Source organism: Elephantulus edwardii, unplaced genomic scaffold (genome assembly GCF_000299155.1).
Source record: "Elephantulus edwardii isolate Elephantulus edwardi_28Jun2011 unplaced genomic scaffold, EleEdw1.0 scaffold00164, whole genome shotgun sequence".
Taxonomy (NCBI): Eukaryota; Metazoa; Chordata; class Mammalia; order Macroscelidea; family Macroscelididae; genus Elephantulus; species Elephantulus edwardii.
The window spans coordinates 7,304,153-7,317,234 of NW_006399914.1; the positions used below are offsets into that span (position 1 = coordinate 7,304,153).

The window sequence follows — 13,082 nt, forward strand, 5'->3', positions numbered from 1 at the left end:
GACAAGCACTGTGGCAATTGGACAATTAAAACAGACATTCGGATGGTGGGGAAGAAGAACAAACTGGGGAGGAGGGTGGAGAGAATGGTGCGGCAATGAAGGAGTGAAAGCCCAGAATCCCTGTGAATGTTCATTGAAACTAATAAAATTTAATAATAATTAAAAAAAAGAATAAAGCTGTCAATTATTTCATCTTCCTTGGATCAAAACTATAAAGGGAACGGAAAATTAAAGCAGCAATGAAATACCACTAAATACCTAGGGAATGGCTAAAATAAATAAAACCACCTCACAACCAGAACCAAAGCAATCTGACAATACCATGCGCTGGCAGGAATGGGGAGCAACAGGAATTCTCAGTCATTTCTGGTGTGAATGAAAAAAGTGCAGTCACTTTAGAAGGCAGGCTGGCAATTTCTCACAAACCTAATCTTATGCTGCTGCTGCTGTTGCTGTTGTATACCAAAGAGTCGACACTGACCCACAGCTGACCCTCTGCCGGGTTTTCAGGGGCAGTTAATTGCACGGGAGGAGATTGCCCATCCTTCTCCCATAGAGCACTGGTGGCCTCAGATCACGTGCCTTCAGGACCGCAGCACAGCTCCTTGTTACCAGACCACCAGACCGGCAATCATGCTCTAAGATATTAATCAATTGAGTTGAAAAGTTATGCCTACACAAAAACTTACACATGAACAACTCTGTAAACATTTTAAAAAGAATTTGAGAGTACACATTTAACAGGAGAGAATTTTGGGACATAAAATTTTTGGGATCAATAAACCTGCTTCAAAAAACAAACAAACAAACAAACCTGAGTGTGAATTTTAATATCAGCTTTATTCAAAATTTCCAAAGCGTGCAACCAAGAGGTACTTCAAAAAGTGACTAAACAAACTGAGGTATATCCAGATATTATTCTCAAATGCATTGCCTTTGAGTCTGAACAGATCCCTCACTGGGCTCCAGAGGCTGTAAATCAATGCCCACGTGTTTCCCTCAGAGCCACAGGTGGATTTGAACCTTTATGTTAGTAATTCCCTAAGAATAACACAATCAGGGTGCTCTAATAGAGTATTAGTCAGTGATAAATAAATAACACATGAGTTGTCAGGCCACAAAAAATTTAGAGAGGATCTTAAAGTACTTATTTCTAAGTGAAAGAAGCCAGTTTGAAATATAAGACATACTGTTGTTAGGTGACGTCAAGTTGACTCCCACGCCCTACACACAGCTGAACAAACCCCTACCTGACCTGTGCCGACCTCCCAAGCTCTGCTGAGTGAAGCCCCTGTTGCAGTCACTGTGTTAATCCATCTTGAGAATCTTCCTCTACTTTGCCATGCTATTACTTTCCAAGCATGAGATGCTCATTCACTTAGGTCAAGGAGTTGGGAAAACAGGAACTGAAAGAGATGAATACTTGTTACCACTTCAAAAAATAGATGATCTAACAGAATGAAGGCACTGTGATTGGCAGAGGATAGAGCAGGGTTTAGGGCTGTTGTACGTAGGGTCACTACGAGTCGCAAACGACTCGACGGCACATAACAACAACAATAGAATGAAAAAATTATCAAACAATATTACAATTATCACATGCAAGTAAAATCTTGCTGAAAATAATTTTTTAAACATTTGCATCATTGCATTGATAGGGAATTGCCAGAAATTCAAGCTGGATTCAGAAGGTATGTAACATGGAAGGTATCATTGCTGATTTCAGATGAATCTTTGTTGAAAGTAGAGAATATCAGAAAGATATTTACTTGTGTTTTATTGACTATGCCCAGATCTCCACTGTGACCATAATAAACTATGGGAAACACGGCAAAGAATGAGAGTTTCAGAGCATTTAATGGTGTCCCTGTGGAACCTGGACATGGACCAAGTGGCAGTTGGAACAGAACAAGTGGATACTGCATGGTTTCAAATCCAGAAAGGTATGTATCAAGAGTTGTACCCTTTCTCGATGCCTATTCAGTCCATATACAGAACAATAATCCGAGAAGCTGAACTATGCAAAGAAAAATGTGGATCAATGGAGAAATACTCATTAGTAATCTGTGATATGCAGATGACACAGCCTTACTTGGAGAAACAATTATTGATGAAGCTCAAGCTCTATAGCTTTCAGAATTGATGACACAGCAACACAAAGAAAACAAAAATTCTCATAACTGGACCAATAAACAACATCATGATAAATGGACAAACTACATATTAGATGATTCTAACTCTGTGGCATTCTAGAAAATGCAAAACTGCAGAGACAGTAAGAAGAGCACAGTTGCCAGGAATGACAGAGAGAGGGGTAACGAACAGGGGGATCACAGGCTCATAAAATCATTCTGTATGCTGTAATGGTACTTGACCTTATGTATTTCTCTAGATGTATAAAATTGTATAAGTGTACAAGTGAATCTTAGTGTAAAGTAGTGGCTTTATTTTATAATATTTCTTATGCATTCTTCACATCTAGTCTGTAGTTGTGTCTGTGCTCTGGGGTGGATGCCCTCTGATGCCTGCCTGTTATTGATGGAGTAATCACAGCAAAACCAGTCAACTCCCATCTATAGCTGATACTTGTCTAGTGCTGCTTTGTGCTGAAAGAACATTTTAGATGCACTCGCCCGTAAGAGATTAGGATTCTTTGTCATTTTAGGGATAAATTAGGTGGTTAATTTAAAGAAAAACTCAATGTTGCCTTCACATCACATTAAAACATAACTTCTTTCAAAAGGGTAACAGGAACACTGATTCACAGTAAAACCCTTGTCTTTAGCTTGGGGGAAAAATAGTATAATTTATTTTTATTTCAATATTAGTAATAGTCTGTAAATATTTCAACAATTACAATAAATGCACCTAATTAATACATAGCCCACTGTTGTGGGGTCTATTATGACTCACAGTGACCCTCCAATTGAGTTTCTGCAGCTGTAAATCTTTATAGGAGACTGCCTGCCTCTTTCTCTTGGAGCAGCTGGTGGATTCATGTGAGTAGCCTGGGATGTCACTCACTATGGCACCAGAGCAAGATGTTAACAGGAGAGACTAGGGAGGGTACTGCTCTGTAGAATGCAGAATGGTAATGCTCTGTAGAATTGACACCATTATTGTATATCTGAAACTGTTATAAAAATAGTCTATTAAACACACACACAGAATACATGAGAGATTACTTTGCAGAAAGAGATAAAAAGCAGCAGCAGCTACCAAGATGACTCTGAATTCCAGTCTGAAAATTTTATTATCTTTCAGATTCTTACTGACTCAGTTGATGTTCTTTTAGAATAATGCATGCAAAGATAGAATGCAACATATGGAAGGTATGCTATACTAAACTGTAATAAGGGCATGTTCATGTTTGTAATTTTTGTCAAATTTGTATACATATTAATTTGGACATCGTCCTCCCGCTCCCCTTCTCTGGCCACTCCACAGAAGCCCTGTCCCTGGCTTAGCTCCTGCACCAGTCCCAGCACCAAAAACAGAGCTTCATTCAACAGACTTTAAATCTGTCAGGAGAACACACAGCGAAGTTAGTTCTTACCTACCTGAATTACAGCACCGAGGGTTTCTCTAGCTTCTCTACCACTGTGTCTCTATTTCCTAAAATAGCTTCTCGTACAGAAGAAATGCAAGAAATATTTAAGGATGGGTAAACTTTCAACCTCTACTGTTGTTGATTGCCATCACATCAAGCATGACCCATAGCGACCCTATGAACAAAAGGCCTGAAGCCTTTCTACAACTACTGTTGTTTCTCCAAGTTCATAGAGTTTCCAGAGGCATGTGATTTAGGAAGTAGATGCCACTCCTGTTTCCAAAACGGAATCAATCTGGGAGCTCCACCAAACACTTTGCACAATGGGCAGCCATTGTGGTGTCTGACACACCTATGGCACAGCTGTTCAGCACCACAGTAACTCCAAGTTACTTCAGTACAGCAAATAGATAGACTACCGCTGTACCACTTAAAAGCATGTTCATCCAAAAATTTAAGTAACTTTTGGCCCTCGGGTCCTACTACATTTTTAAATTCAGGCACACCCAAATGCTGGTGGACTATGAACCAGAGATTCCCCTGTCCATCTAGCAAGTTCAATCTGCTGACACCCACTTATGGATGAAAATAAAGCCAAAAAACGTAAATGTTCTATATGTGACCCTCATCAAGATGCAGGAAGCCATCTTCCAGCCTCAAACCAATTCACAGGAGCCACCAGTCTGCGGACTTAGCCAAGCACTACAGTGTTTTTAAACTGTCAACTAGCAAAAGGGTGGGGGGAAAAGTTTTAAACTGATAAAACAGTTTATCAAATTAGAAACTGTATAAATAATTTAAAATATTATCAAAGAATGCCAGACCAACTATTTAAAAAGATCAAACTAAGGTAAAACTCTAACAAATAACATTTATTTTCTTTTACATATGTATTTCACAGCCTGAACATCACATCGTCTTCAGAGAAAGGTGCTTGTATGCCATTATACTGTACAGGTTACCACACAGGCATTGAACATTCTCGTGAACATGAAGAGACAATTTGCTGGTAAACATTTAAACACACAGACACTGGTTTCAATATCTCAAGAACAGATTTTTGGTCAAAACCCAGGAAATACCTCAAAATATGACAACATTGGCTAATATTTTACAAGCAAATAATATTTAACTCTGCATAGTTTTATACAACAGGCTGTGGTAATAAATAATATCACCAATCTCATCAACTATGACTGGCCACAAAAAGCCTAACATTCATTTGAAGTATGATAGGAAATGCTATATTGGTATCATTGGAACATAGTCTTAAAATGTTGTGTTTAAACTTGAATACCTGAAAAGAAAAGCTACTAAACAGGACTAAGAAGGTAAGTTTTGGTTAGCTACAAATATGTCATGGTCACATATTACATTCCTAACATGAAGGCAAATATTTAAATAGAAAAACTAGCAGTCCAAAAAAAAAAAAAAAAAGAAAAGAAAAAAGTGAATGTGCAAATTGTGAGGAAAACATTGCATTTAAATTTGCGCTCATTTGCAAATTACAGTACTAGCTCAGTATAAACACTAACAGGAAAAATATTCAGCAGGAAAGAGTGGAAATGACCTCTCGGGACAGAGAACTGGCCACTGCGCACTGCTCCAAAACTAAAGAAGATTCTCTGGTGGCCTAGAGCTTCTAACACCTTCTGACTATCCTTCATTTAACAAAGAAGCCAACCGCAGGCATGCTTTAGTCAGTGGGAAGAATAGAAAGAAAAACCTGAATCAGCAACATTTTCATCCTTCATTTGGTATAAAGGTCCCTCTTATTACCTCAATTTGCTAATGTGCTAACCTCTAATCTCAAATGTTTTCTGCATCAGGTTTGCTAAATGCTGTAGAGAATAGCTAACCTCCATACAATACTAGGTTTGATTTTTCAGAATGTCAGCATTATAACAAGGTACATGCACAATCATTCTACCAACCTGAATAGGCAATGCTCAGCATAACACCACTGCTTGAATCGAATTCAAATCTATACAGATTTGTATTGTTCTCAACTCATTAACTGCACGGAAAGCAGAACTTTTTTCCTCCCTCAATGCCTAATAATTACAGCAGTGTTTTTAAATCAGTATGTGTATAAAAATAAAGCCCCAATCTTTTAAGGCTATAGAATGTCAAGAATTCTATTAGGGATGTTAAAAGCATTTGGTAGAACCCTTGTCTTGAGTGTGCCGTCTGCACCACAGGAGAAGATCCGATTGTCCTGGGTGATGTCAATCTGCATGACGCCAGCCCCAATGTTTCTGAATATGGACTGTTTAGCATGTTCATTTTTAAATGAGTGAATCAGGCCATGGCCTGTCAATCTCCAAACCTAATTTAAAAGAAAATGAGAGAATAAAAATAACAACTGTTAGGTCATTGAAAAAGAGACAAGAGAGACCAGAAGCATAGTTCCCTTGGCCCAGGTGATGGCATTAAATCACAATTTTCCTATTCACTGTGTCTGTCCTAACAATTTATATGACTGGGAAAGTGCAGTTATCTTCCACATGATTTCATTCACTGTCCTTACACTTCACTATACTTTCTTTCAAGTTCTGTCTTCATTTCCTCTTGTAATTTCATATTAGCCAAATAATAGGCCATCTCAAATAACAATTATTTACTTTCATCCAATGAAATATGTTCAGAATACTAAACTAGTAACTGTGGCAACATAACAGAAGCTACAGTACTATCTAATTTATTTAGAAGCTTCTGAGGAGCCAAAAGGATGTCCACAGAAAATGTCTGTGTTACTTAAGTGCCCATACTTCATGCAGAGTTCTTTACCTCTGGCCGTCTAATGGGCCTGATTCTCCGGATCTAGGCTCTAACAATCCAGAAAGCCCCATTCAGTATAAGGCATAGAGCAGGGGCAGATGTGAAAAGATGCTCAATTTCTTCACAAAGGTTTCACATTTACACTGTCATATAGAAATACTAAGTTTGGTATACTATTTTTGTTTCATGCTTTTTTAGGAATTCAGCTTAGGAAGCATATATAATATTTAGCATACCCCCAGTCACTTGCACGGACTTACCTTTATGTTACCCTCTGCGGAACCTGTAGTAAAATACTCCTCACAGGGATCCAGGGCAAGGGCCTTAATAGCTGAGTCATGTGCCTGGAACGTGTGAATCAGCTGTCTCTGCCGGATATCAAAAATGCAGACATAGCCTTTCCTGCCGCCAGAGATTAAGAGCTGCTGTTTTGGTGCATACTGGAGTACCGTGGCACCATGATCATGGCATGTGAAGCCTGAAGGAGAAAAACAAGAGTTATTCCCAAAGTAATGTCTTTCTTAGTCATTCTGATCATATTTACTCTGCATCTAAATCATTCAGAAACTGAGTCACCTTTTATTTCTAAGGTATGCTCTGTTATTAAGTCATAGAATTTCTGTGATCATGTTGTTATTATGTGCTGTCAAGTTGCTTGTGACTCATATCAATCCCATGTAAAATAGCCCTACGCTCTGCTCTATCCTGTGCCAACCTTATTGTCTGACACACTTACCCTCATTACCCCAGTCACTTAATCAATCCATCACATCGAGTCTTCCTCTCTTGTGCTGCCCCTCTACTCTTCCAAGCATGATGTCCCTCTCCAAGAATTAGTCTCTCCTTGCAACAAGCCCAAAGTATGTCAGACAAAGCTTCAGAATCCTTACCCCCTAGGAGTCATTGTCTAGCTTTCTGACACATAGCACATAATTGGCACCTTTGTTTCCAGATTGACATCGTTGCTCTTTGGTACTCTGGAGAAGTCCCTGACAGCAGACTTTCCCAATGCAATTCATCTTTTGACTTCCTGGATGCTGGTTCCAAGAGTGTTGATTGTGAAGCCAAGTAAATTGAAGCTGTTAACAAGCTCAATCTCTTGACCATCTATCATGATGCTGCCAGTAGGCCCAGTGATAAGAATCTTAGTTTTCTTGATGCTGAGCTTCAATCCATATTTAAGGTTCCAGTCCTTGACCTTCTGCAGCCAACGCTTCAGGCCCTCCTCAATTTCAACAAGCAGGGTTGTATCATCTGCATAACTCAGACTGTTGTTAAGTCTTCCTCCAATCCTGAAACACAATTCTCCTCATATAGACCAGCTTCCTGGATGATCTGCTCTGCACGTAGATTGAAAGGTATGCAGATAGGACACATCTCTAGCATACATCTTTCCCAATTTTTAACCATGCAGTGTTTCAGAGCTCTGTTCTGACGACTGTCTCCTGGTCCAAGTATAGGTTTTGCATAAGAACAATCAAGTGTTCTTGGATTCCCATTCTTCTCAGAGTCAGCCACAGTTTGTTGTGATCCATACAGTCAAATGCCTTTGCATAGTCAATGAAACACAGATAGACATTCTTCTGGTACTTCCTGCTTTCAGCAAAGATCCATCTAACATTAGCTATAATATCCCTAGTACCACGACCCCTTCTAAACCCATGCACATCTGGCAGTTCTCTGTGACGTGCTGTTCCAGTCATTTTTTGTTACTTTTTAGCTGAATCTTGCTTGTTTGTGATATTAATGATATTGTTCAACAGCTCCCACATGACTAAAGGATAAATAAAGATGTTAAACTATGCCAGAAGAATATTTTTATTCCTAATTTCAATGTGAAAACACACACACAGAGGAAGTTTAAACCTTAAATCCACACTAATTTGTACTGCTTTAGAAGAAGTATGTAGAAGTAAGCAAGCAGAGGAGGCCAAACTACTGAATAGTCACACAAATCAATAGTGTTTGACTTCACCAGCAATTCCTTGGCAGAAAGATAGGGATTCTCCTGTCATGTGATTACAGCTGCAGAAATCCAAAGGAGAGTCAGCTATGAGTCCATTCCAACTCAATGCAATCAGCTAAGTCCGTTACAAGGCAATGGCAATGAGCCAGGAGGGACCATTTCTCGGAAAAGGGCATGACGCTTGGAGGGGTGGAAGGACAGGGACAGCGACAGCACAGGAGAGGGAGACCCCAGGGGAGATGGACTGATACAGTAACTGAGGTAATGGGGGTTGGTGTGGCAGAATCAGTGCGACTCGCTCAGGACAGGAAGGCTTCAGAGCTGCTGTACATAGGGTTAATGTGAGTCACAGGTGACTTGATAGCACATAACAGTAACAGGAAGCAAATGAGTGTTATTGTCATGAGTATACTGTAAAACACAGAAAAGCTTATAGAGCTGATATTTAGAATGTTAGAAATTGTTAAGAAAGTGTATCTGTATTAAGAGCGTATTGTTAGGCATATTTAATAAAGCTTAGAAAGCTAAAGGTTTAAAACATTAGAAGTAAGCAAGCATGTATCAAATAGCAAGGAGGAGAATTTTTGGAATGTCCTTATCCTGAGCTGTACTGGCCTAGAGACTAAATATTAATCATAAAATATCACATTTGGGCCCATAAAATTAACTTGTTAATCAGAAAATGGTAAAATTATGTCTAGAGGTCCAATGTGCTAATATTGAGATGAACATCATCAATTTGAATGGCTGTACCCATGAAAAGTATCTTGTAGGACAGCAAGCAATGTGTTTACCTAGGGGATAGGCACCCCAAAGATTACCTACTTTGAGCAATCTGATTGGTGAAACCCTGGCGTAGGAAGAGCTGCACTGTGGTTACTCCCTGCACAAAATAATGGCATAAAACTTGACCCTTTGGAAGCAAAACACCAGAAGCATCAGAAGAACCAACTACCTATCCCCGTGTCTCTCTGCTCTCTATAGCACCCTCTGCAGGGTTTTGCAATGAATAGTTCCCTGTGGTGAGCATGTTTACTTCAATACCAGCTATGAATAATAAGCAACAGACATAATTATTTGAATATTAAGGCTTGACTGATTGTTAAGATTTAGATTGCCTTTAATGCCTTAACTTTTGGATTGATTTTTTTTGTTATGTGCCATCAAGTTAACCAAGACTCATAGCAACCCTGTGCACTATAGCTCTGAACCCTGTCCTATCTTGAGTCAATCTCATTGTCTTCAACACATCTACTCCCATTACCTCAGTTACTGTGACAAACCATCTCATCTGGGCCTTCCTCTCCTGCACTGTCCCACAACTCTTTCAAGCATCATGCCCTTCTCCAAGACTGGTCCCTCCTGGTAAAATGCCCAAAGTATGTGAGATGAAGTCTCAAAATCCTTGCTTCCAAGAAACAACTTTCACCCTCTCCAGGATAACCTGCTTAATTCTTTTTTTGTTTTTTAAGACCTGTTTATTCTCTTGACAATCCATGGTATGTTCAATACACTTCTCCAGCACCACAACCCAAAGGCATTGATTCTTCTTCTGTCATCCTTACTCATTGTTTAATTCTTTGATGCTTACCAAGCAATTACAAAGACCATGTCCTTAGTCTCTAGATGGATATCACTGCACCTAAGCACTCTGGAGAGGTCCCTGATAGCAGATTTCTCCACTGTAATTCATCTTTTGATTTTCTGACTGCTAGTATCAAGAGCATTGATCGTGGAGCTGAGCAAGCTGAAAATTGTTAACAATCTCAATATCTTCTCCACCTACCATAGTGCTGCCAATTGGCCTAGTGGTAAGAATCTTTGTCTTCTTGATGGTGAGCTTCAATCCATATTTAAGGCTGCAGTCCTTGACCTCCTGCAGCAAAATATTTCAGGGCCTTCTCAGTTTTAGCAAACAAGGTTGTGTCTTGTACATAATGAAAGTTGTTGATGAGTCTTCCTCCAATACTGATGCCATACTCCTCCTCATGAAGTCCAGCCTCCTGAATGATCTGCTTCACATACAGATACATCCCTGATGCACTCCTTCCTTGATTTTGAACTATGCAGTGTTTCCTTGCTTTGTTCTGATGAATGCTTTCTGATTTCCAAGTATAGGTTTCACATGAGCACAAACAAGTGGTCTGAAATTCCCATTCTTCTAAAGGTTTGCCACAATTTGTTGTGATCCATGCAGCCAAATGCCTTTGCATAGTCAATGAAATGCAGATATGCATTCCTTTTGGACTCCTAAAATTATAAATGGGCTTTGGACCTCATGGCTCCCAATAAAGCATGTGATTTACAATTATAATACCTTTTGCCATTATTCTATGTTTGTATCATAAGACCATGCAATATGTCATGTAAACTGACACTCATTATTACACTAGTATCAAAATGACCAATTACAGTTATAAGTTGTTGGTGTTGTTGTCAAGTGCTGTAGATTTGCAGGCGACTCATAGCGACCCTATGGAGGAGAGTCCTCGACACTTTGGTGCCTTTCTTCCTCTGTCCAGGTTCATAGGGTTTCCAGAGGCAAGCTATTACGGAAGTGGATGCCACTCCTCCTTCCAAACAATATAAGTATGAAGCTTTTTTCAGAAGCATCATATGGAATAGAGGTCATCAGGACATCAATGTATCATTAATTCTTAGGCAAAAGACATAATATTTAAATGGCATTGTTCCTATTTCTAGCTCTTATCCGTAGGTGAATCTTTAATATTATGTTACATGTATTTTTAAATATTATCTCATGTCTATTGAGCTTAATGAATACTCTGCAACTTCTTTAATACCTTTGCAGAACCTCTCTCTCAATATGAAGGCTAGATGGATATCTGTGACCATACACATTTACTTAGCAAGGAGGCCAGACACTCTAATGAACTTTTAGAACTTCTAAAGAGATGTATGTGTGTCAGAGACAATGATATTTACTGAAGATAGTGCAGAGTCAGAGCTGTTGCACATACGGTGGTCACAAGTCATGAGAAACTCAACGGCACATAACAACAAAAACAGAATGGCTTTAGCTATTCATTCTACATGGTTCTCTATTCTCAATCCATTGCAGCCATTAGTTAAGATAAAACCAGGAAGGCATTCCTCCACAGTGTACTAAAAATCTCTGACCTTCACTCACTTACCGTGGATGAGGCTGTTACCAGGTGATATCAATGTGTCCCAGAGGCATACATTCCTTACAAAGAAAGAAACAGCAAAAATATACTATAAAACCATGACATACTTTGGACATGTTGCCAGGAGGGACGGGTCCTTGGAGAGGGACATCATGCTTGGGAGGGTTGAGGGACAACGCAGGAGGGGAAGACCCTCTATGAGATGGATTAATTCAGTGACTGGGGTAATCGGGATGGGTGTGTCAGAGGCGGTGCGTTTGGCGCAGGACAGAGCAGGGTTTAGGGCTGTTGTGCATAGGGTCGCTATGAGTCGGAAACGACTCGACGGCACATAACAACAACAACAACAACAACAACTGGTAGATTATTAAAAGTATATTTTCTTCTTAAGTTTTTGGGTTTTTTTACTGATTCAGTGTCACTTTTGTACATTTACACAGCATCGATCCTCAATTTATAAAACTTGTATATTTTTCAAGTAACATAGTTCTATCTCACATGGTTCCACCCATCTCACCACCCCCTAAACTACTGCTTTTTTTTCCATTACCACTCCAGGGAAACTGTGATATGATTTCTAGAGTAAAAAAAAGACCCTTTTATACCCTCTAGTGGTGACAAATGTAGGGAAATGAGAGGTGTTTGGGCATATGGTGCCCACAAAAATAGTGGACAAAGAATGTGGAGAATGCCCGCTACAGAGCATCTGACAATACTTTCTATTCCTCATGAATCAAAATGTATTCATATTAATAAAAACAAACAAACAGCTTTGACATTAAAAGTACAAGTGCTTCTGACAAGATCAAGTAATTTCTGACTGCTTTTCTCTCTCTCTGAGGATAAAGAAAACAACTCTGAAATAAGAATTTTATAATAAGGTTTTTGTGTTTCTGGAGGACTGGAAGAACTCCATGACACAGATAATGATATTCACTGGCAAGAATACCTTTCTACCTAAAACTGTTATTGGGCTTCTCTGTCAACTTACCTATTGTCATTGGACTGTCCAGAAGTGGCCACCAGACTTGAAGAGGTAATGAATGCAAAGTCACTCGCAGCTTTACTGTGGCACTGCCAACTCTACGGAAATAAGATGCAACCGATGTTATCATAAACCTGAGTAAGCTTTGGGATAGTACACACACACACACACACACACACACACACACCCTGCTAATATTATACCCTAAGTATGAGTGAAGAGCGATTTTTAACTTGACTGTCTAGAAGAAAGAATTAGCAATATTAAGATGGTCAGCTATCATTTGCATCTCTTTCGGCTAATAGCCAATAGTAATTTTTTAAAAAATGCAAAAACATGGAATTAAAGGGTTTTTTTCCTTTGTTTTGTGTTTGGATGACTTAAAGCATGTTGTTGTTAAGTGCCGTCGAGTCGTTTGTAACTCATAGCGACCCTGTGTACAACAGTCCTAAACTCTGTTCTGTCCTGTGCCAATCTCATTGTCTCCGACACACTCATCCCGATTACCCGTCACCGAATCAACCCACCTCCTAGAGGGCCTTCCCCTCCTGCGCCTGCCCGCCACCCTCCCAAGCATGATGTCCTTCTCCAAGGACAGGTCTCTCCTTACAACATGACCAAAGTATGTCGGATGAAGCCTCAGAATCCTTG

General features: G+C 39.5%; 1 protein-coding gene across 4 annotated transcripts in view; it reads right to left on the reverse strand.

The window, feature by feature from the left end:
- Positions 1–4,381: 4,381 nt before the first annotated feature.
- Positions 4,382–13,082, reverse strand: part of DMXL2 (Dmx-like 2) — a 179,006-nt gene continuing 170,305 nt past the window's right edge. For 3 of the 4 annotated variants that reach the window (XM_006895319.1, XM_006895318.1, XM_006895317.1), the window contains 4 exons: positions 12,438–12,529; positions 11,453–11,505; positions 6,592–6,809; positions 4,382–5,879 (listed from right to left, as the gene is read on the reverse strand). In XM_006895319.1, the coding sequence (XP_006895381.1) occupies positions 5,670–5,879; positions 6,592–6,809; positions 11,453–11,505; positions 12,438–12,529 (573 nt within the window). In that variant the 3' untranslated portion in view covers positions 4,382–5,669. The remainder of the gene's footprint in view (positions 5,880–6,591; positions 6,810–11,452; positions 11,506–12,437; positions 12,530–13,082) is intronic. The other variant, XM_006895316.1, reaches the window with a different exon arrangement.